At 40.6% G+C, this 25,665-nt stretch overlaps 1 protein-coding gene across 2 annotated transcripts in view; it reads right to left on the bottom strand.

Moving 5' to 3' along the window:
• FBXL13 (F-box and leucine rich repeat protein 13) overlaps positions 1-25,665 on the bottom strand; it is a 234,129-nt gene that overhangs the window by 18,451 nt on the left and 190,013 nt on the right. For both annotated transcript variants that reach the window (XM_077471772.1, XM_077471773.1), the window contains exons 17-18: positions 19,612-19,738; positions 4,853-4,936 (exon numbers count right to left, since the gene is read on the bottom strand). In XM_077471772.1, the coding sequence (XP_077327898.1) occupies positions 4,853-4,936; positions 19,612-19,738 (211 nt within the window). The remainder of the gene's footprint in view (positions 1-4,852; positions 4,937-19,611; positions 19,739-25,665) is intronic.

Raw genomic sequence — 25,665 nt, forward strand, 5'->3', positions numbered from 1 at the left:
CCCCTAAATTTAGGGGTGTCTACTTTCCAAAATGGGGTCATTTGGGGGGGGTTTGTGCCATCTTGGCATTTTATGGCCTTCAAAACTGTAACGCCCTTAGAAAGCCTGAAGGCGGTGCTTGGTTTTCGGGGCCCCGTACGCGGCTAGGCTCCCAAAAAGTCCCACATATGTGGTATCCCCATACTCAGGAGAAGCAGCAGAATTTATTTTGGGGTGTCATTTCACATATGCCCATGGCATGCGTGAGCAATATATCATTTAGTGACAACTTTGTGAAAAAAAAAAAAAAAAAAAAAAAGTTTGTAATTTTCCCGCAACTTGTGGCAAAATATAAAATATTCCATGGACTCAACATGCCTCTCAGCAAATAGCTTGGGGTGTCTACTTTCTAAAATGGGGTCATTTGTGGGGGTTTTGTGCCATCTTGGCATTTTATGGCCTTCAAAACTGTAATAGGTAGTGAGGAGTGAAATCAAAAAATTACGCCCTTAGAAAGCCTGAAGGCGGTGCTTGGTTTTCGGGGCCCCGTACGCGGCTAGGCTCCCAAAAAGTCCCACATATGTGGTATCCCCGTACTCAGGAGAAGCAGCAGAATTTATTTTGGGGTGTCATTTCACATATGCCCATGGCATGCATGAGCAATATATCATTTAGTGACAACTTTGTTAAAAAAAAAAAAAAAAAAGTTTGTAATTTTCCCGCAACTTGTGGCAAAATATAAAATATTCCATGAACTCAACATGCCTCTCAGCAAATAGCTTGGGGTGTCTACTTTCTAAAATGGGGTCATTTGTGGGGGTTTTGTGCCATCTTGGCATTTTATGGCCTTCAAAACTGTAATAGGTAGTGAGAAGTGAACTCAAAAATTTACGCCCTTAGAAAGCCTGAAGGCGGTGCTTGATTTTCGGGGCCCCGTACGCGGCTAGGCTCCCAAAAAGTCCCACATATGTGGTATCCCCATACTCAGGAGAAGCAGCAGAATTTATTTTGGGGTGTCATTTCACATACGCCCATAGCATGTGTGAGCAATATATCATTTAGTGACAACTTTGTGTAAAAAAAAAAAAAAAATTTTTTTTTTTGTCATTATTCAATCGCTTGAGGCAAAAAAATAAAATATTCAATGGGCTCAACATGCCTCTTATCAATTTCCTTAGGGGGTCTACTTTCCAAAATGGGGTCATTTGGGGGGGTTTTGTACTGCCCTGCCATTTTAGCACCTCAAGAAATGAGATAGGCAGTCGTAAACTAAAAGCTGCGTAAATTCCAGAAAACGTACCTTAGTTTGTAGATGTGACAACTTTTGCGCAAACCAATAAATATACAATTATTGACTTTTTTTTTACCAAAGACATGTGGCTGAATACATTTTGGCCTAAATGTATGACTAAAATTGAGTTTATTGGATTTTTCTAATAACAAAAAGTAGAAAATATCATTTTTTTTCAAAATTTGCGGTCTTTTTACGTTTATATCGCAAAAAATAAAAATCGCAGAGGCAATCAAATACCATCAAAAGAAAGCTCTATTTGTGGGAAGAAAAGGACGCAAATTTTGTTTGGGTACAACATTGCATGACCGCGCAATTACCAGTTAAAGCAGCGCAGTGCCAAAGTGTAAAAAGACCTCTGGTCATTTACCAGCAAAATGGTCCGGTCTGAAAGTGGTTAAACACTCTTTGCTGTATATGATAATTAAAGCTAGAATGTCCAAACAAATATATGAAAAAATGAAAAAAATATATCAAAAATAGGAAAACAAAGTGAAAACAAGTGAAAAAGTTCTCCAAATTTTCAAAATTTTCTGTGTATGATACGATGAAGTGAAAACAGTTCTACACCTTCTCCAAGGAATGATCGCACAATCACCGCGTGAACCCTCCACCACATAAAATGGGGGCTTACCAGATTTAATGGATCCTACTCAAAATTATATTTGGAGGATCATATATGCTTGTAGATATACATAGGCTTTTTCGGTGTTGTCCTTTTCTGGAAGACTTTCAAGTGTGGCTATTTCCTCTACAGTATGTCTCCATCCACATAAATCATCATAGGTAATGGGATAGATATAAAAGAAGAAAGCAGGGACCACAATAGTGTAACTCCGTTTTTCGTTTCAAGTAATTTAATAAAAAATTATCAAACTCACGTGTACAAAGAACATAAGCGCTTTTTCAATAAAATCTCAGGCTGCAGTGAAGTCCCAGTTCACTGCAGCCTGAGATTTTATTGAAAAAGCGCTTATGTTCTTTGTACACGTGAGTTTGATAATTTTTTATTAAATTACTTGAAACGAAAAACGGAGTTACACTATTGTGGTCCCTGCTTTCTTCTTTTATATCTATCCCATTACCTATGATGATTTATGTGGATGGAGACATACTGTAGAGGAAATAGCCACACTTGAAAGTCTTCCAGAAAAGGACAACACCGAAAAAGCCTATGTATATCTACAAGCATATATGATCCTCCAAATATAATTTTGAGTAGGATCCATTAAATCTGGTAAGCCCCCATTTTATGTGGTGGAGGGTTCACGCGGTGATTGTGCGATCATTCCTTGGAGAAGGTGTAGAACTGTTTTCACTTCTTCGTATCATACACAGAAAATTTGGAGAACTTTTTCACTTGTTTTCACGTTGTTTTCCTATTTTTGATATATTTTTTTCATTTTTTCATATATTTGTTTGGACATTCTAGCTTTAATTATCATATACAGCAAAGAGTGTTTAAATGTATTTATTTGTTTGCACAGTTTAATGTATGCACTGATTACATTGGTCACATTGTAATGTGGTAAAAACAAATAAGCGCTACACTGTTTTTCACAAAAATTTTAATGGCCATCTTCTGGCCATATCCATCTTGTCCACCTGATTTATCTCTTTAGATTAGTCAGCAAGGGGAAGGCCTTCAGGGGTTACATACAAGGGTGGGACAAAAATATGGAAACACTACGTTATTTGCGGGTGTGAAAGTGACAACATGTTTTGCCTTAAAAGCAGAAGTGATGTAGACACCTAGCTAACAGGTGGGAAGCCTCACGTTTATCATTCACTGGGTGTGCTGCTAGTAATACGGAGTCATGTCAGAGCTTACTGAGCTTCTAAGAGGTGCCCGCTTAGCTGGTGCCTCTGTGACTGAGGTTGCCAATTTGTGGTGTCGTGAGGTACAGTATCCAAGGTTATGATGGCATATGCAGTTTCTGGGAAAACGCCTGATAAGCACATGGTCAAATGACAGAAAGAGACAAAAGAACACGACCTGGATTTTTGCATTACGAGTGGTATCAGATTCCATTATCCACCATCCAAGACTTATATTTGTCAATTCTCAGGAGAATTCATGCCTTATTGGATGCCAAATGCAGTCCAACACCATATTAGGTAAGGATTTTGTTCTTTTACCATACATGTTTCCATAATTTTGTCCAGCTCCTGTATATCCAATATACAATTGTTTCCCAATCTGAACATTTTCAGGCAACTCTGTTGATGATCATCCTATATGTATGGATACCTCAACTTCCTAAACCTAAACAAAGCCCAGAACTCTCCCTCCTGTTGCAAATATGAAATAGTAATAAAAAAGGTAATTTAAACATAGGCCCTTGATGACTGTTCTCAATGGATAGGAAAATATTGTCTTTTAACTACTTCCCATCCCACGCATAGTAATGACAGCTGCAAGGTGACTCTGCCATCCAGGGTCCTCAGCTTCTCAGCCGTCATTCGGGAGCCGATGCACCCACGATTGCTTGTTACAGAGCAAGGACGTGGATCTGTGTGTGTAAACGCACAGATCCACGTCCTGTCAGGGGAGAGGAGACAGATCATGTGTTCCTTGTATATAGGAACACCGATCGGTCACCTCTCTGGGTCAGTCCCTTCCCACCACAGTTAGAATCACTCCATAGATAACACATTTAACCCCTTGATCGCCCCTAGTGTTAACCCCTTCCCTGCCAGTGACATTTATACAGTAATCAGTGCATTTTTATAGCACCGATCGCTGTATAATTGTCAATGGTACCAAAATAGTGTCAAAAGTGTTTGATCTGCCCGCCGCAATATCACAGTCCTGACAAAAATCGCAGATCGCCGCCATTACTAGTAAAAAAAAATAATAATAATAAAAATGCCATAAATTTAGCCCCTATTTTGTAGGCACTAGAACTTTTGAGCAAACCAATCAATATACGCTAATTGCGTTTTTTTTTTTTTTTTCTGTTTTTTTTTTTGTACCAAAAATATGTAGAAGAATCGGCCTAAATAAATTATAGCAAAAAGTAAAAAATATTGTGTTTTTTTTTCAAAATTCTCACTCTTTTTTGTTTATAGTGCAAAAAATTAAAACCGCAGCAATCATCAAATACCACCAAAAGAAAGCTCTATTTGTGGGGGGGGGGGGGAATTCATATGGGTACAGTGTTGCATGACCGTGTAATTGTCATTCAAAATGTGACAACTCTGAAAGATGAAAATTGGCCTGGGCAGGAAGGGGGTGAAAATGCCCTGTATTGAAGTGGTTAATAATACATGTATCCTTTCAAAGATGTCTATGAGAATAGAAATATGGGAACTGCCATTGCTGACATGCAGGCCTAGCTTTTGCCTTTTTACCTTGTGTCACAGACCTACAATAAGCATTATGGGAGTTTAGATTTGCTGAGTGCATTCTTGTTTCTGGTCAAAGAATCCAAGATAAAATCCGGATTAGGTTGACCATCCCAGGGCCTGAACCCTAAAACCAGTCAGCAATGGCAACTCCCATATTTCTGTCCTCACAGTTTTACTTTAATTTACCAAAGATAATAAAACACATCACAGAACAATTATATTTTATGTTACCTGAATTCCAATGTCGGAAATCCCAAGGCATTCTGATATGGAAAGTTCTTTTAATTTACTTTGAACTGCAAGGGCTGTCAGTCCCTAGATGAAAGCACAGTAGTTATATTAATTGCTGTAACAGATGCAGAATGTAAATTAAGACCTGATGTTTGTTTTCTATATATTGTCTGTATAGCTAATGATTTATAAAATTTGCACACAAGTCCCAAAACTTCTCTCTGGCTGGAATTGCAGCATCTTTAAAAATGTGTGGAAAGTTTCCAAAAAAAAGCAATAGCATGGTATGCCAGATATACACAGTTTTGAAAAATTAAAGCGAGGAGATATGGCTTCAATAAAGTAACCAGTGACATAATTCACTTCCCTGTAATTTACATATGCCTTTGTCAAAGAACCCTGCAAATCAGGAACTGTACTTTATGTTCTTGTGCACTGTAATGCAGTGTGAGTAATGAGTGATCTGGCCTCCAGATGTGAATGTCATTTTTATATCGCCTTATACATGCACAGTATACCTCTGCAAACGGAGTGTAATAATTTATACGTATGGAATATGTAGTCTGTTGCTGCAATCATCTTTATCATTGTCTCAAGTATTCTTTATTTTCTTAAATGCAAGACTATATTGAATAAGTGAGGATAATACAAAAATTAAAAATAAAATTGATCAGGACCCCTTTCACATTGCAGGGTCTGATCAGGTCCGCCTGTCAATTTTTCAGGTGGACCTGATTGGATGGTTCATTCACCCATATGGACAAGTAGGTGTAAATTAGTTTATTTTTTTGTCCATTTACACCCGCCTACCCTGGGTTTCAAACGGAAGGGGCTCTTTCTTTCTAGGTGGATTGGATTAGAGCAGGGATCTCAAGTCCCATGAGGCATTGCAAGGCTAACAGTTATAAGCATGACTACCACAGGCAAAAGCATGATGGGACTTGTAGTTTTGCAACAGCTAGAGGGCTGCAAGTTTGAGACCCCTGGATTAGAGGGTAGACGAGTGTAAACTGACAGCAGATTCCCTTTACACTCAGCCGCACATACAGCAAAGCAGGCTCTGTCCCTCTCCGGTGTGCAAAATGTAGAGCATGGATGAGCGAGTTTGGGGTGGAGGAACTTGACTGGCTGCACACAGTCCTGACCTCAATCCAACAGAACACCTTTGGGATGAATTCGAGCGGAGACTGTGAGCCAGGCCTTCTCTTCCAAATCAATACCTGACCTCTCAAATGCGCTTCTGGAAGAATGGTCAAACATTCCTATAGACACACTTCTAAACCTTGTGGACAGCCTTCCCAGAAGAGTTGAAACTGTTATAGCTGCAAAGGGTGAACCCTACGGACTACAGATTGGGATGCCATTAAAGTTCAAGTGCATGTAAAGGCAGGTGTCCCAATACTTTTGGTAATATAGTGCATTTCACATGATGTTCTTGGCAAGATCAGGTTCCACACTCCACAATAAAGTCAAGTGCCGCCTTGGCTCTTCTCCAGTTGTACCAGCAACAGGAATACCACACACTGGAATGTAAAATTATATTCTTCCTATATTTAAAATAGCCAGAAGGAACAAGTTCTATTCTAACATGTTTTATGCTAGGCACAACTCTTTCTCAAATAAACTTTATTTGAAAGAACACAGTGACTAGCGCAAAACTTGTCAAAATAGGACTTGTTCCTGCTGGCTATTTTAATAAATTAGGAATATTATTTTGCATCTCAGTGTGTGACATTCCAGTTGCTGGTACATTTAACATTGGCATGGTTGCTAAAACCAAAACAGTTTACTGAGATTCTGTTCCCTGGCCAGTGCCATGTTGGATCAAAGAATGTCAGATGTGGATCGGTAGTAAGGGGTAATAATGTAACCGATTCCACTGTAAGCCCCCCAAACCACAAAGTATCTCATTCTTTCTGGGAGACAAAATGTGGGGAAGGGTCCCTTGTCCACATTGTCAACGTTGGAATATTGTTGCCCTTTAAGCTGCATGAAAAGTCCCGCTCTCCAATGAAGGGTATTTTTTTTTAAAATTGGGTACGTCCCCAACAATAGTTTGTTTATTGAACCTAAAATATGGGCAGAAAAAAAAAACTAGATTCACCTGCATGGAGGTCAGTCAGACTCAGTGCTAAGTTTGGGGTTTGTGGAATTTGCTAAACCCAGCTCATACCAAAATTTGCCATGTACCTTCCTAGCACCCACCATATCATAGAACTGATATGCCGCATACACACTGTCAGATTTTCCGACAGGAAATGTTGGATGTGAGCTTGTTGTTGGAAAGTCCGACCGTGTGTATGCTCCATCGAATGTTTGCTGTCGGACTTTCCGCCAACAAATGTTTGATAGCAGGTTCTCAAATTTTCCGCCAACAAAACTTTGTTGTCGGAATTTCGAAACGTGTGTACACAAGTCCAACGCAAAAAAGTTCACCCATGCTCTGAATCAAGCAGAAGGAGCCGCACTGGCTATTGAACTTCCTTTTTCTCGGCTCGTTGTACTTCTTATATGTCACCACATTCTCAGGTTCGGAATTGTTGGCCAACATTTGTGTGACTGTGTGTATGCAAGACAAGTTGGAGCCAACATCCTTCGAACAAAAATCTAGGTTTTTTGTGGCGGAAAGTCCGATCGTGTGTACAGGGCAATAAGCTGCAATATTATAGCATTTTTTGGGGGCTCTTAAAGAGGGAGTCCACCTAAAAAAATATATATTAAAAGCCAGCAGCTACAAATACTGCAGCTGCTGACTTTTAATACACCCACTGAAAAAAAAAAATCTCACATGTTGTAAACTGGATTTTGTGTTGAAAACATCTATAACAAAAAATGATTTCTTGAAGAAATTCTACATCACCAAATTTGCCCATGTCATTAATATTGTAAGCATTAAATAGAACGCCTCTAAGATCTGATGCTTTCTTGTAGTCTTTTTTCCTTACTAATCCATTAACTTCAAAAATAGCTTTCTGTTGTGTTGCCCTATATCAAATGTAAATGAAGGTTTCCCAAAACTTACATACTGTATAGTTCTCCTTTTTTTGTTTGGGTAACACTGGTGAAGACAACAGCATCAATGTTCAAATTACTTCTGACAGAATATCCAGATGGTCGAAAACATCTTAACTTTAAATCTCTAACAGTTTGTTATAAACATAAAGGCAATAAAAACTTACATGGAAGAATTACTGATCCCCAGTTGTAAGCAAAAAGAAAATTACAATAACTTCAACTCAAGTGGACTTGAGGGTGGATCTGTTTCTGAGAGGGCCAGAGACTGGAGAAGTAATCAAACACTGACAATTATTTTCCCTAAAAGCTGCTGTAGAGGTCAGCACGGACATGCAGCCCACATAAGAGGATTTCAAGCATTAAAAAACCATCGTCTAACACAGTCTGTACTGTTGATGTTAATATAATGTTTCACATATTGGCAGTACTGTTGACATCCTAGTGTGTTTGCATGGAGTTCAGAATGAGCAAAGAACAACAGTACAAACATATAGAATGTGCTGGCGCGGTAGGTTTCCCTCCCCTGTTATTCTGTAATTAATGTATTTTCTTTTTTGTTTATATTCGTGTACAGTTTTTTTTACACTTTTGAGATTCATATATCCCCTGATAAAGCTAAATGCGAAACATGTCGGGTTAATATACAAAAAAGCACATCTCTGTTAAAGCTGAATATTCGCCTTTGACCACCTGTACCACTGTCAGGAAATGCTTGCTGAGAGCAGCAGTTCCGTGCGCGCGCCTGTGTGCCAGCTGCCTGATTTACAGCGTTCCCTGAGAGTTTCCTGTGTTCCTGATCCATTCCTGAGACTATCTGCTTGCCCTGTGACTATCCTTGCCATCCGCCTGCATCTGACCCCGGCTTGTCCACGACCTCTCTCCTGCCTGATCCTTTGGCTTATCTGCACCAGTCTGTTACCGACCCAGCTTGCCTAGTGACCTTCCTTCTGCCTTCTGCACCTGTTCCAGTACTGCTCTCCAGTGTAAGACCCGGCCTGCCTGACCTTCCTGTGTCTCAATCCTTGGGACCATCCATCTGAATCCTGTGAGTGCCTGCCTCCCAGCTTCAGCTTCCAGTCTGCTGCATTCCACCTGTTGTCCCAGCTACGTCCGGAGCACCAGATCTGCATACCAGCTGTTGATTCTGCCAGGCACTCGTGCTGTCCTGCACTCCTGTGCCTCCTATCAGCTCTATCAATTGTTGATTATCTATGACCCAAGTGTTTTTTTTTCATATTTTTAACTATATTCTCATTAAAATTATTATAAATTTTATCTCATTAGTTTCATTATTATTTGTCAACACCGCAAAAATCCTGCTTCTCTTCCCCTTTTTTTTACATACATTGAATATGTAATTCTGTCCAGCTCTACCGTAGAACACAACCAAGCGACTGACACAACTTTCTTGGTCAAAGTTGAGGAATACAGTGGTATAGCCCGCCCACCACAAGCAGCCTGCTAACTGGAAAGTGAAGGTGCAGCAGCATACTGATATGTCACCAACCCTGTTCCCTCTACTCTCTCATTCTGATGACATGTTCCCTGTAAGCATATGTAGCACTTACCCCCGAAGGAGCGGCTGAATTTTTCTGGGCTTACAGATTACCTCCACCAGATCGTACTCGTTGTCCTTGTCTAGGGGTTCCCAGGGTTGATAGCCCAGTAATTGTAGAGACCGACACTTGAATTCCTTGTTAGGATTTTTATTTTGCAGAAAACAGTTGAACAAACTTAGTCTCTAAGTTGGGAATAGAGGGTATCAGGATGAAGTTTAGCTCAGGTGCTCGGAACTGCTGACATCAATAAAAGTCTCTCTCTGTACATAATCCAGGGAATAGCCACTCGCAACTGGACTCTTTAACTGTTGGATAAATCCTTGAGCTTGGATTTAGCAGCAAACAGGTAATTCTAGCTTTACAAAGTCTCTCACACAGACTTGGTTGAAGAACTTAGTTGTAACCAGGATAGAAGTAGGAACTTTTCTTACTGTACCAGAATCTTTCAGCCGGTCCGGCGATACCATAAGAAATGTGGATTCAATCAATGTCTATGGCAGCTCATCTTCCAGGCTCTTAGTCAGCAGCCAGCCTTGTGTGTGGCTCTCTTACTCAAGAGTCCTCCCCTGGTCGCATGTAGAGTTGCTGGGTCAATCCAAACCCGAGACGGCACCGGAACACCTTAGAATCCTCCTTCCAGTTACTGCACCTCGAACTAGCCAGTTCCCAGGCTCGGAAACAGATGGATCCGCATCCCAGGCCATGAGGGCCCCTGGGGGCTGGTCAGGAGGACCAGAACCAACGTCTGGACCGGAACCTAGAACCACATGACCTCAGCACCTTAAGTACCCTCTCCCGGAATACACAGTAAGACAAACTCCCACTGATTGGCTCCGAGAGATTGGTACCTAATGCATCCAACCAGACTGCATCTAAGGCCTCTCACAGTTGCGAACCCCACCTGAATGAATGAATAATTTGTATAGTGCTACAAATGCGAACTGAATCGCCTCAAGGCGCTGGATTCGACCTGTGTTGTCAAGCTTCTATAAGAGGTAGGTCTTGAATTTTCTCCTGAAGGCCTGATGGTTTTCTTCCATGCAGATGTAAGTCGGTAGAGCGTTCCATAGTCGTGGTCCTTGGACTGCGAATCTCCGCTCTCCCTTTGATTTGTAACGGGATTTGGGAATGAGGAGGAGGTTTTGGTTAGATGATCGAAGGCTGCGATTGGGTGTATAGTGTTTTATTTTCTCGAGTAGGTATTGTGGAGCGTTTCCTTGTGTGCATTTATGGGTGAGGCAGAGGGTCTTGAATGTGATGCAATTCTTTACGGTAAGCCAATGTAGGCTCCTCAGGGAAGGGGAGATGGATTCCCAGGGTTTTTGTCCTGTTATCAGTCTTGCCGCCGTGTTTTGGATGAGTTGTAAGCGCGCAAATTGATATTGGGGTAGTCCTATGTAGAGGGAGTTTGCATAGTCAAGTCGTGAATTAATGACTGTTCCAACTACCGCTGCTTTGCCCTCATTTGGAAGGAAAGGGATGAGTCTACGTGGCAGGCAGAGGAGATGATGAGATCCACTGACTACTGATCCTATTTGTGCATCCTATGATGCACAAATCTATCTATGACCTATGATCAGGCAGAACCGTAATACAGCCCATCCAAACTGATGCCAAGCACAATTTAGCAAGATTAACCCCAAAACTCAACTACAGTTCTGGGCATTAACTAAATTTGCAAACAAAGCGTGTACTCATTAGGAGTACCGGCGCTACACATATGTGCTCGCCTAACTGGTTCCTTATCTTTGTCTTTCTTCTTCTAGGCTCAGTGCTACCGTACATAGAATAGCAGGAGGTTTATATTAAGACAGATTCAGATCCTTATGCTAATTGTGTGTAAAGTGAATTTTATTACTTTTAAAAGCATACACAACTACATTAACTGGTGTTTTGATATATCTGCTCCGAGCTTGGTTTTATATTCAAGTCCTCAGTAGTAACAGATGAAGTAAGTTTATACAAAGAAAAAGTTTTTAAGTACTTTGAATAGGGTGCAATTGATAAAATGTAAAAAAAAAAATCATATTCTGGTGGGATGGAATATATAAAGTATAGCAAAGTGTATGTACAAAGTGGCATGGAGTATATAGCATACAACAAAAGGTACAAAATAGGACATTCTGGTATACAGTGGGGAAAATAATGATTTGATCCCCTGCAGATTTTGTATGTTTATTCACTTACAAAGAAATTAAGGGTCTATCATTTTTATCATAGGTGTATTTTCAATGATAAACACAGAATATCAACCAAAAAAAACAGAAAGAAAAACACATGATACAAATGTTATAAATTGAGTTTCAGTTCAGTGAGTAAAATAAGTAGTTAATCCCCAAGCAAAACATGACTTAGTACTTGGTGGAGAAATCCTTGTTGGCAATCACAGAGGTAATTGGTTTCTTGTAGTTGGTTACGAGGTTTGCCCACATCTCAGGAGGGATTTTGGTCCCCTCTTCTTTACAGATCTTCTCTAAATCTTTAAGTTTTCTTGGCTATCACTTGGCAACATAAAGTTTTAGCTCCCTCCATAAATGTTCTATAGGATTAAGGTCTCTTGAGCCACTCCTTTGTTGCATTGGCGGTATGTTTTGGGTCATTGTCATGCTGCAAGACACATCCACGACCCATATTCAGTGTTCCGGCTGAGGGAAGAAAGTTCTCATCCAAGATTTTACAATACATGGCTCCGCCCATTGGTTCCCCAATTTGGCAAAGTCGGTCTACACCTTTAGCAGAGAAACAGCCCCAAAGTATAATGTATCCACCTCCGTGCTTGACTGTAGGGATGGTGTTCTTAGGGTCACAGTCAGCATTTTTCTTCCTCCAAACACGGCAACTCAAGTTAATGCCAAAGAGCTCAATGTTGGTCTCACCTGACCACATCACTTTCTCTCAGTCCTTCTCTGAACCATTTTGATTTTCATTGGCAAACTTCAGACGGGCCTGTACATGTGCCTTCTTGAGGAGGCGGACCTTGCAGGTGCTGCAGGATTTCAATCTATGGCGGCATATTGTGTTACCAATGGTTTGTTTGGTGACTGCGGTCCCAACTGACTTGAGATAATTCACAAGCTCCTCGCGTGTACTGGGCTGATCCTTCACTTTTCTCATGATCGCCCTTACACCACGAGGCAAAATCTTGCCATCTCACTAAGCCTTTTGCTGATGGTCTTGTTGAACATTCCAGCCTTGTGTAGGTCTACAATCTTGTCCCTTACATCCTTTGATAGTTTTTTGGTCTTGCCCAAGATGGTGAGGTTTGAATTGAAGAAAGAGATTCTGTGGACAAGTGTTTTTTGTACATGTTATATAACGAGTTGTCATTATTAGCACCTTCTTAACCACTCACCGACCGCCGCACGACGATGTAGGTCCCTTTTTATGAAGGGGGATATCTCAGTAACGGCAGCAGCTGCTGCCAAAATGGAGGTATCCATCTCTTGAGGCGGCAGTTCAGTAAATGATAATGGTGGTCTCTTCGGCGGATTCTCCGTGAGATCACCGTTATCGGCAGCGAGGAAAATGCCACCCCCCCGACCGCTCTCCTGCATCCCTCCGCCACTCGGGTCATATCACTTCCTTGGTATGGAGATGAGTGAGGCTAAGATGGCCCCCCCCCGTCTCCATACCATAGCAGGCGACATCAAAACGTCACTACCGCCCATATATCTTATACCGCGTACACGCGACCGGACTTTGACGGACTTGGTCCGGTGGACAACCCGATGGACTTTGCAGCTGAGGTCCGCCGGACTTTCAAACAAACTGACTTGGCCACACACGATCACTCCAAAAGTCTGATGGATTCGAATGTGATGATGTAGAATAAGTTCATAGCCAGTAGCCAATAGCTGCCCTAGTGTCGGTTTTAGTTCATCGGACCATCACACAGACGAACGGATTGTCCGCTAAAAGCCGTGTCCGAAGCCGAGACTTTTGGGAAGAAAAAGTCCACTGGAGCCCACACACGATCGAAATGTCCGACGGACTCAAAAATCTATAATGTTTGGGGGTTCTAAGTAATTTTCTAGCAAAAAAACTTGTTTTTAACTTGTAAACACAGAGTCTGAAAAAGAGGCACGGTCCTTAAGTGGTTCAATTGACAGGACTAATCTGTGTATCACATGAGCACATACTGTAGCCAGTCTATGGGAGCCAGAATTATTGTTGACAGTGTACAGGGAGGGGGAAGTCAGCAAATAGTAATGCACAACATACAGAGAGGGGAAGTCAAGAGTATGCAATGTACAAATTAGCATATAAAGTGTACATAACATACAACAAAGTTCATAGGGTAGGATGGACAATAGCATACAGAGCCATGTACAGACTGCAGTGTTCCAGCATATATAATCTTCAGCCCAATTTACTGAGTGGAAACGCATGAAATATGTAACATGCTAACTTCAACTACATCAATAAAATCTTTTACAGATCTATGTGAATTATATAAGCTTCCACAATCAGAAATATTCAGATATCTCCAAATCAAAGATTTTTATACTCCTCTTCTCAATTTAAATGTAAACTTACATAATATTTCTCAATTTGAAAGATTTTGTCTCAAGGAACCACATGCTAAAGGTCGCATTACATCATTGTATACACAATTGATATCTAATTCTAATACTGTTATACCTAAATATGTGGCCAAGTGGGAAAAAGATTTGGATTGTACGATCGATTCTAGGTCTTGGTCCAACATATGGTCTTTCACAAAATCTTCCTCTATAAATATATTGGCGTCTGAATCATCATATAAAGTTCTCACACGCTGGTATTTGGTTCCTGCGAGAATCGCCAAATTCTCAACAGACAACACTGGCCTCTAATTTCGTGGCTGTCCAGAAAAAGGTACCTATATACATACCTGGTGGCATTGGTCAATTGTACAATCATTTTGGAAAAAAATCTTTCTGATAATTACAAAATTTTTTGATCGTCCAATTTTTCCAGACCCAATTATAGCTCTCCTTAATTTAAAACCAGCCTTTCTGAATCAGAAACAATTCAAATTAGTTCTTACACTCCTGATAGCGGCAAAGCAGACTATAGCCAATGCGTGGAAAACAGATGTGGTGAATATTGCAGAAACGTAGAATGAATCAATCTTTCATCCATGCTAAAATGGACGCTATAGATAAAAACCAGATGACAAAGTTTGATATCATATGGAAACCCTGGATTAAATATTCTACGTCAGATAATATTGACAACCGAGTTTTACTGTTATGGTGATTAAGATTTTTTATAGAATTACAACATTAGATAAGAATGTTTTCAAATTCTAAAATATATAAGGCCATTTATTGTCATTGTCATTCTCACGAGATTGAAATTCTTCTTTGCTTTGTATCATCTGTACTTCAATATGTCTACTTTTTATTTCTGGTATCACATAATTTGTCTTATATTCTGTACAAGTAATTTATTTTAACATAAAATAAAAATTTTTGAACGAGAAATATGTAACATGCACCACAATTTACAGAGGGTGGGTGTCTGAAGTAGAGCAACTTTTGCCGTTAGTGGGCTCTTTCAGGCAAGTTTCCCTTCCAGCCCTAACCAACCCACCCAAGTGATTACCATTTGATTTTAGTTAAGCCCCTGACCAACAACAAGTATACAGTTAATGAAAGTTTGAGTAAATAGAGCGGTCACTATCTGCATACTTGTTATGGGTTATTGATTCAGTATTGAAGGTAAAGTGTCAGCATGATAGGCAGTCAATTAGCTTTTACAGGATCATGTCAGGAAGTGGAGCATCCATGTACTTCTCAGGAAAGGTTTCCTTAAACACTTAAAGTGTAAGTTCACCTTTTTTACAAAAAAGTGAACTAACACACCCTCCCCACCCCCCCTGGTCGCCGCTGCATGGATGATTCATTTTCACTGCCCACACAGCTGGTGCAGCAGTTCAGGAATTCATGTGTTGCTGGCATGTTGCGGTTACTGGCATTAGGTGTTTAGGTATCAGAATCATTTTGATCTGTCCTGGCATCCCTAAGGAAAGAAAGAGAAGAAGACAACGGCTTTCAAATCCCTGGATTCCTGCAACAGATGTTTGGGCAGCAAAAGCTAATCATCCATGGAGGTAAATGCAACGGAGACGGCATGGGGTGGGGTGGCTCGGGGGGAGGGTATAGTGTGTTAGGTAGGCTATACATGATGCAATTTTCTTTTCTACAACCATGAGTTGCAGAATAGAAAATCAGACATGCTGGTTGTACCCAAGTCAATCCATCGATTGACGGGTACAACCAGCATGTCAGTTTTTTTTCATGAGATTATTGCCAGTGGCTATAGCCGGATCCCCTTACTCTGCCAGGAGAACACAATCGCTCAGTGGGAGGGGGATTCCCCAACCAACACTGTCTGCGTTGATGGGGGAATCCAGTGATTTTCTATCCTGCAACCCATGGTTACAGAAAAGAAAATTGCATCAAGTATCGCTTGCCTAACACACTACACCCTCGATGCAACACAAGGTTGCAGGGTGTTTGCTGTGCATCTCCATTTGATTGAATGGTCACATTTGGTGGCAGTACTGCCTGCTGAGTACAACAGAAGTGATCATTTTTGCTGCAGATGCAAAGCATCACGACCGCAGCATGTAACCCCCCCTGTCCACAGACTCCTCTGTTCTCCTCCGCCTCCTATTATCACTCCGATGTATGAGTTGGTCTCGGCATGTAATATATCTCTCACCAAGTACAGGACTGAACAAAGAAGACCCCATAATATAATTCCACTTTTATTAAAATTAGCACAAAATAGGTTTACACTCACTTTTAACAAGCAAAATCACAACCAGTTTTTAAAAGTGAGTGTAAACCTATTTTGTACTAATTTTAATAAAAGTAGGACTATGCTACAGGGATCTCCTTTGTTCTATGGTGAGAGATATTAGATGCTGAGACTAACTCATGCATTGACGTGATAATAGGAGAACAGAGGACTTTGTATGCAGAGGACCTACAATATATGTGCCAGTGAAATGCATATGACTAATTATGCTTTAGTGTAAGCCCTTGTACACACGGTCGGAGATTCCGACAACCGAATCCATCGGATTTTGTCCGAAACTGTTGCATACACACGGACGGACAAAGTTGTCGGAAAATCCGACTTGATGACGTTATTTCGTTATGACAGGACTACGTTCACGCTAGTAGCCAATAGCTTTGGTGTAGGAATTTGATCTGAGCATGTGTGGCACTTTGTCCGATCTGAATTCTCTACACATGATCGGAGTATGTCCGATCAGAGCATTTTGGCGGAAAATTTTACCAACAAGTTGGAAAACTTGGTCCGTCGGATACTCCGACGGAAACAGTCCGATGTAGACCACACACAGTCGGAATATCCGACAAAACGGTCCGATCGGACACATTCCGTCGAAATCTCCGACGGTGTGTACAAGGGCTAACAAGTTAGCTCCACAAGTTTTGGTGAGTGTGGGAACATCGGAGGGGAGCATGGCACTGAGATTGTTGCATGTACAGTATCTCACAAAAGTGAGTACACCCCTCACATTTTTTGTAAATATTTTATTATATCTTCTCATGTGACAACACTGAAGAAATTACACTTTGCTACAATGTAAAGTAGTGAGTGTACAGCTTTTATAACAGTGTCAATTTGCTGTCCCCTCAAAATAATTCAACTCAACACACAGCCATTAATGTCTAAACCACTGGCAACAAAAGTGAGTACACCCCTAGGCGAAAATGTCTAAAATGGGCCCAATATTTTGTGTGACCACCAGGCTTTATTTAAAAAAGAAGTTATGACACCCCCCCCCCCTTTGTGAATGTGGAGGGGGAAGGAGGAGGGGAGCCGAACTTCTGAGGGACCTTGCCACGTCAAGATCTCCCAGGAGTGGGGACAGGTACCACACCCCCTCCAAAAGGTGCCAAATGTGGCAGCGGAGGGGGGGGGGGGCAGACAAGCGGAGTTTCCCCTTTTGGGTGGAGCTCTGCTATAAGCACCAGCACTTTACAGCAGAGACTGCATTATTGGGACACTGAATATATAACACAAGAGTGAGTAAAAATTAAGGGTAGCGCCGGCGAATCTCCATGATATCTGTTTTGGGTTAATCCCTTGTAGCAGCTGCAGCCCATTGTCAATTATTCATTTATCGATTAATTTGTTGATTGTTCACAGATTTCACAGAGGGGTATACCATAGCTCGGGCTAATAGTGTATTTATTAAGTTGATAAATCTTTTATGCTTTAGAATGAAATCTGTTCAGTTCACATGTTAATATTTCACTCTGTAAACGGTTTCCCCTAACTCCACTCACTCTCCCCTCAAGTACAGTGTATTCAACTGTAAGCTCAAATGACCTGGACCCACAGGCTCCATGTCTCATGTATTTTATACATAACTGGAATGGAAACATTCTTCTTCTTTGGATTTTTGGTTAAAGCAGATATATTTAATGACAACCTTTGAAGAAGAAGACTGACTTAACAAAATGAAAACCAGAGCCCGTGGAAGGAAATATAGAACCTAGCAAAAACTGCAAATTTTGCATTTTTTCACAAACACCATATTTAATCTGATGTTGTTTCCATTTCCCGTGCTGTCTGTTCAACAAGTATCCCCTTCATAGAAGCAGCAGTACGCTAAATTACAATGTGGCTCCCAAAACTATAATTATGTGTCTTATTACTGCCAGTGTAAACTGTGTTGCCCATTGGTGGAATATATTTTAAAGTTAAACTCCTGACTTATAAAAAGCAAAAAAAAAAAATGAATTCAATCCCTCTGATCTACTCGCTTTAAAGGGTAATTGCTTTTGTGGGAAAAAAATAAATAGCAAAAAAAAAGCAAAAACAATATAGCATATACAATCACTACACAAGTCATATTGTGATTGAATGTTATTAAAAAGTATATTTCCCTTTCAATCTGCAGTGCTGTAATTTTCAGAAAAATGGAATGCAATATGGCAGCGCAGATGGTGTACAGAACGCCCCCCACCGCCCCCAGAAATGTAATTACCTGCTTGTGGGATTGGCTAACTGATTTTGGCAGAAGTCTGTACTAAGTTACAAACCAGATTTCCTCGTAACAAAAATGTCAATCAATCAAGTCTAAAGGGATGCAGACCCTACCACTTTTTTAATTGGTGACTTGCAATTGCAGCAGTTGATTGAAAATTATAAATCACTCTCATGTGCACTCAGCACATGGACACAGACAAACAAACAGCTATTACTTCAGAATAACAAGAGGTAGGTATCTGAAACAAACTTTGTTAAAATCCCCGTAATATTTATCTATCACCCAGAGGGGAACTTTTTTTATTTTTGGCAAAAGTGGTCTTACTCTTTAGTATGTGATGTATGATACATGTGTCAAATTCCTGCACTTTTTAAGCTGTGCTGTATATCATATGCTGTCCTGACTGCTGCACTTCGGTCAGAAGTATGTAATAAACAGCACTGCTTTCTCAACACATTACTGGTTGCTAAGTAGTCCTCAACTATTTTAATTAAGTTCTCCTTTGACATTAAAGTTTAGGTATAGCAATTGTTACATTGGTCAAGTTTGGGCTAATGTAAGCACATATGTGCCATACCTTTTGAGAACTCTGTGGAAGCTGGAAATCACTGTAGTAGGCACTGCACTGCTTCTGCAACAATCTCCACTAGCTTCTGGGTCCTGTACCAAGTGACAGCCCTGCTTCATTGTCACCACTCGCTCTACAAAGTGTTCTGATTCTCTGAAGTTGATGTTACAATCTTCACTTTGGTGAATAAAAGAGTACTTTGCCTTCATTGAGAAATTAAATGCAAAAGAGAAATGCAAAAAGTTCTCTGAAGGCATCTATGCCGAGTAAGCAAACTCCTGTGTTGAATAAGCATCAGGGCAGTCACTTGGCACCGGACCTAGAAGCTTGTGGCAATCACTGTAGTAGTGGAGTCAACTATAGTGATTTCCAGCTTCCACTGGGATCCCACTGGTATGGCATATACATACTTACATTGGTCCACACTGGACCACCCATATTTACATTGGTCCACACTGGACCAATGTAACAATGTAAAAATTGCCATACCTAAGCTTCAGCTGGAAGGCAGGTGCTGTATGTAAAGTGCAACATACTGTGGCAGAACTTTATAACTGTGTTTCTACAAACATTAGACGTATTATCCAATTATAGTTACCTGGTCTGTTAAGCTCGTCCCTGAAAGGTCAATGGAAATAAGTGAACTCATATTCCCAATGAGTTCAATGCCAGAATCGGTCACATTCTCACAGTATCGAAGGCTTAGAAAATTTAAATTGTGACACCTACAACAGAAAGCATATTTATATATATATAATCAGTACTTAAAATAATCTATATATAATTTGGAAAATATGTATTAGACCAAATAAGTGTATGAATAACTAAAAATACAATAAATTGTGCATTAAATTAACAACTACAACAAAAGTACAAAATCCTCAGCAGTACATGTACTATGTACACCACACAGAAACTGTTACTTAAATATTTGAATAGGGAACCATTAGATCTTCAAACAGTGCCAACAGATAAAGTTAATATACTTGAACAAACGACCCAAAGAATTGACATGGCTTATTCATTTTTATAATCTAAGTCAGCAGTCTCTAAACTGTGGTCCGGGGGCTGGACACGGCCCTTTGCTTGTCTTTATCTGGCACTTGGGACACTGTTCCACTCACTGATACAAAATCTATTCCTCCCACTGATATCAACGATGGGGTACTATTCCTCCCATAACCAATGATTGGGTACTATTCCGCCCACTGACACCAATGATGAGGCATTATTCCTCTCAGTCTGAAGGACAGTAAATTGGTCCTTTGTTTAAAAAGTTTGGAAACCCCTGATCTAAATTAACAAAAATGCAGATTTGTCACATTGAAACAGTAAGCACACCCCTACATTTGTTGCACCCCTGTTCCAGATTAGATGCCAACATTTAGAACTTCTTTAGAGAGTATGTATGTAGAATATATTTAATAAAATAGCAGATAATGAGGGGCACCCCTAACACCCTTTTAAAATTCCATTGGGCCACCACATTTAAATTGTAAAATGGGTACATGAATCTGTTGGTGTCCAGCAATGATTTCAGAGTGTTCATACTGGACACCTCTTTCTCAGTGAGCACCCTCCATGGTCACTGCATCGTCAGATAGACAGGCACATGGCCAAGGAATTTTGAAGTGCAGTGGGTAGAGCCAGATGGGTAACTGAGAGACTAGTTCCCCATCAGGTCCATGTTGCTGTTGAGAGCGAATGGCAGTGGGTGGATCCATAGTCGCTATTCAGTCCAATAAGTGGTATATAATTATGGCACAATATTATAATGTGCATAGGAAACTTACAACAATTAATGGGCATGATTTCCAAGCTCATTGTAATTCAAGCAAGAAAGACAACATAGACATACAAAAAATATCTACAAAACAATGGTGTGCGCTGACATACAGGCCTGGGAACGCTACAGATTTTGTCCAGAAACTCCAGCTAATCAGTTTAATTACCGAGTCTCTGGGATACTGGGATTTCCTCTGATTCAGCTGCCAATTGGCTAACAGCTGTAGGGACATCTGTATCACTACTCAAGTCAGCCATCATCTGGAGCTATTAGCCAGCTCTGAAGTAGAGCAGAGAGATTGCTGGGAAGAGGTGTGGGCTGTGCGCTCTCCTCCTCTAGCTACCCTCTCTAACTCCCCCTCTGGCCAGTGCCACTAATAACATATATTTTACCATAACAATACGTTTGTTATCCAGGTATTGTCATAATTGTCAACTTATTTATAGTCAGTTTTTTGCCTATTGTCAAGTCAGCACTGCTCCTAAACCATATTACTATAATTCAATGCCCTGTTTGTGTGTTCACCCCACTAAAAACAAAGTTTTTCCTTTCCCCTAATTAGCGTACTGCTACTATTCCCACCAGTTTGCCACAGCATGCTGCACATACCACTTACTATCTCGCCACTATTATCCCCACAGTCTCAGGCTCATGGAGTTGAAGAAGTTTCCATGTTTGCTTATGTGCTGGCAGTCTCTGATAATCCCTTCAAACTGTTTATGGCAGGCTCATGTTACATATGAGTCATTTGTAACATGCACACAGTCTCTAACAATCTTTTTAATATGTCGGCAGCCTCTGATAGTCTTTGCTAACTTGTAAACAGACTTAAATCTTTGTTGTTACATGTGCCAGCCTCTAACAGGCTTTTGTTATATGTGAGCTGTCTCTGACAGGCTTTTCCTACATACGATCAGTCCCTGTTGGCCTTTTATGAACAATAACAAAGGATTGCAGGTAGCATTGGCTATACTGCTACCCAAAAAAATAAAGAAGTTTTCTCAAGCGACCCTACCTTTCCATGCTTACAAACAAACCACCGACCTAAACCTTGCCTATTTAACCACGCCCACTCAAAATACACCACACCCACTTTTTCTCATGTTGAGTACACTGCTATAAGATGGACTCCTGTTTCCTTTGGTGGGCCTCATGTACCCTAATTACTATAAGCAGATGAAGGAGGCATAAGAGCATTTAGCTATGGACTGGGGGCATGAGTCAGAAAAAAAAGCTGATCATGGCAGGAATGGGAGGGAAGAAAGGGCTGAAAGCTGACCAATGGTCAGCGATCAAAGGGAAGAAAGGCAGAGAGGCAAATAGAACTAGTTCCCCCACAAACGGGGTTTTTAGGCAGCAAGAGACAGTAATAGAAGCCAATAAGAGTAGTATAAAAGGTATTTTAATATTAATTGGTAAAAACAAACATGAGCTTCACCTGAACACTTGAATAACAGACAAAATCATGTAGGTAAAGTACATATAATGTCACATGGAAGTAAAATAACAGACACAGCTATGTTACACTGTATGGGTAGATAACAGTGAGAGCATAAAACTAACGCGTTTCAACCCCAAAGGGGGTCTTCTTCAGAGATGGTGGTCTGTTAAAAGAAAAACAAGATTACACTGAATAAATGGATCCGGTGTTATACATGTTAGGGATACCCAATATTAATTTAAAATGGTTTACCCAATAATGTACTTCTAGGTAGGTAAGGTGGATTATAGTGCTTCGGATAAGATTCCCCCATAGGGCAATGTCTCAATTTCCTTTACGCATCTTGAGTAGTACCTGGTCCGTATGTGTTGCCAAGGTACCAGAGGGAAGAGGAGGCAGTGTCACAAACCCACTGGCGTGACTCGCGGGAGGTCACACTATTACCTTGCCCCCCAGAAGAGGAAACTCCGGGGGGGGTAGGTGCGAGTAAGGGTACACCGAAGATATGGCGAGCGACACCTGCAGCGAGATCCCAACAACAGGCAAAAATTAATTAATTAAAAGCGAGGATTATTTAATATTGGAAACATGGAGTGCATACATGATATGAGGCTAATGATATCATATCCTCATTATGTATGCCAAAGGTTGTATACATGTGTGCATATATATATATATATACACACGTGCACCCCCAATTGTCCAAATATCCATATAGCATGCTTTCTAAGGCCAGGACAGAGAAAGAAAAAAGAGGGGGAGGGGAGGCCATGCCTGGGAGTCCAAGGAGCCTAGGAAAAAGGGGAACGAAGGAAAAGATAGCCAGAGATGAGTGAGTGTGTGAATGTGTGCTGCTGTGTGAGCCATGACACACAAGAGAAGGGGGATGATTTGGGGGGATGATTTGCATGATTCTTATATATTTTTCTTCACTTTTTCACTATTCCTTTGCGCATTCTTTCTTTCTCTGCTTGAGTGCACACTCACATCGTCTTTCACCAGTCCACTTCTCATCACCTTTTCATTTCCCCCTTTCCCCTTTTCCCCATCCCCACCAGTGCCAATCGCCATATCCTAAGGGCCCATGTACCTTTGGAGTCAAGGCCCATATTAGTACTGTATGTGTTCAATGCACTGTCAGAGTGGAGACTAATACTGTCTGGCACCTCTCTCTATTGGCAGCCTGTAAGGACCAAGTTTCCCATGCCAAAAGCTGGAGAGGGTTGGCGTTGTCAGTTGATGTTTTATTTCTGAGCATTCAATAGAGGTATCTGCAGCACGGGTCAGATGCTCAGAGCTATGTTCTATGCTCAGATGTTATGAGTCAAAACAAAACTGCTGCTGAGCCTCTCAGCTGGAAGATTTTCTTTTTAGAATTGGCAAGGATTTATACTGACCTTGCAATTAGTTGAAAACCTCCTAGTGGCAGTAATATAAAATACTATATAAAATCCTGCTGTTGCTAATTTGTATGTGTGTTCATATATATATTTCTGTTTTTTACTGTATTTTTAAAATTGCAGAAATTAGGCTTTGGTAACTTGTTTTTTTTTCTTAACCACATGTTGGTGGCAATGATTCCCCAACTAAAATGCCATATAAAGCACCAGCATCACCATGTGAATGAAGAGACACTATCACCTTGATCACGTAGGGCAAAGTGACAGTGTTTCTGCAAATAGTCACCCGCTGAACCCTTGTATAATCACCTTGCCTGCGTTCCCTTGCCACTCCTTCTTCAGCCATCAACACTATCTATCTGCTCTCATGTGACAGTGCTTGAGCCTAGAAGCCAACTGCTAGGTCTGAACACTGCCAAACGATGATTTGCCTATTTCAGCAACAGCTGCGGTGGAGGAAAGAGTGGTGTGGGAGTGCAAGCAAGGTAAATATAAGTGGGTTGGGAAACCCCTTGGCACAGATACTGTCAGTTTGCCCTATGTGGGCAAGGTGACAGTATCTAAAACTTTACTGTCTTACATTTAGAAGAACTCATTAGCAAGCACAATCTATTTCCTTTAAAATAAAAACACAAATATGACACATTCTTTATTTTCTTGCAGAAATTGGGAATTAATTACCGTACTTAGAGGCGTATAACCTTTAAAATCAGGGGAAAATCTCGGGTGCGTGTTATACGCCAATCCCCAGCCAATTGTGAGCCTCTCGTCGGCTTTTTCCCGCTTTTGGCCATTCTCGGAGGCTTTCGGCCATTCTCAGCGGTTTTCAGCCGCTCTTGCAGTCCTGCGTGAGCCGCAGAAAGCCACCGAGGACGGCCGAGAGTGGCCGAAAGCCACCGAGAACGGCCGAGAGCTACCGAGCGCCGCCGAGATACACAAGACATCCGGCTCTGTATCTCGGTGGCGCCATTTTGCATGCTATACACCGATAAATATGGTACACAGAGTATGCAAACTCAAATTTATTAATGATTAAACTCAAGCCAGTAAAATTTTATACACGTGCTGCTCACACCTCGGAAAGCTGGTAATGTGTATAATTATTACAATACAAAAATATGTGGTTATAGTTTTAATTGCATTTTAGGTGCAAAATTATGCTTTTGTAATATGGAAAATAATTAATGTGGCATGGACTGTGGACTATCTATAGAAGAACTTTTATGTACATGGGAGAACAATGGTATGGACTTAAATTCAAGTCTTTGTTGACAATCCTTAGTTGAGGTACACGTGAGCCATCTTTTGTTTTATATAAACAGTCTTTGATTGTCTTTTGTTACATGCAATTGGTCTTTGACAACCTTGTTACATATAACAGTCTTTGACAGTGTTTTGTAGCATATGAGTAGTTTTTGAACATAATATGTGAGCTGCCTTCTAAACAGAATTCATAATAGAGAATAGCAGATGGGGTCAGCTATCCTGCTATTAAAAAAACTAGAATTAAAAAAAAAGACAAAAAACTTTATGATCAAAGAACATGTTTTTCATAAGCTGGGCTCACATTCATATGCTCACTAAAAATAAGTCATCCATGTTAGGCAATATTGAAAAAAAAAATGGTGCTAAAGAGATCCTCTTCTGTATGACAATTTGCACATCAGTTGAGGTTAGGAATTTTTGGTAATTTTCCTTACCCTAAGCAACGCCTGCATCACAACTCTATCACTATGCCCATTATTATACTACCTTGTGAACATATTATAATCCATAATATATGGAAAAACATTAGCACATTTTCATATTTGCTTCCAAACTGTGATTTTGGCACTGTGGCCCTTATACTGGTTTGAACATTTCTGTAATTTTCATGCTGCAATGATGCCCTATGGGCTGGCTAGGTTTCAGTTCATATTAGTGGATGTGCGTAGAGAATGCACTTTTTTTTTTGAAATTTTCTCCCCAATAGCTATGCTACCCTTTAAACCATCCTTGAAATAATAACACAATTACAATCCTTCT

This window comes from Lithobates pipiens, unplaced genomic scaffold (genome assembly GCF_037356315.1).
Source record: "Lithobates pipiens isolate NorthernLeopardFrog02 unplaced genomic scaffold, aLitPip1_a1.2 Scaffold_8, whole genome shotgun sequence".
NCBI classification, from domain to species: Eukaryota; Metazoa; Chordata; class Amphibia; order Anura; family Ranidae; genus Lithobates; species Lithobates pipiens.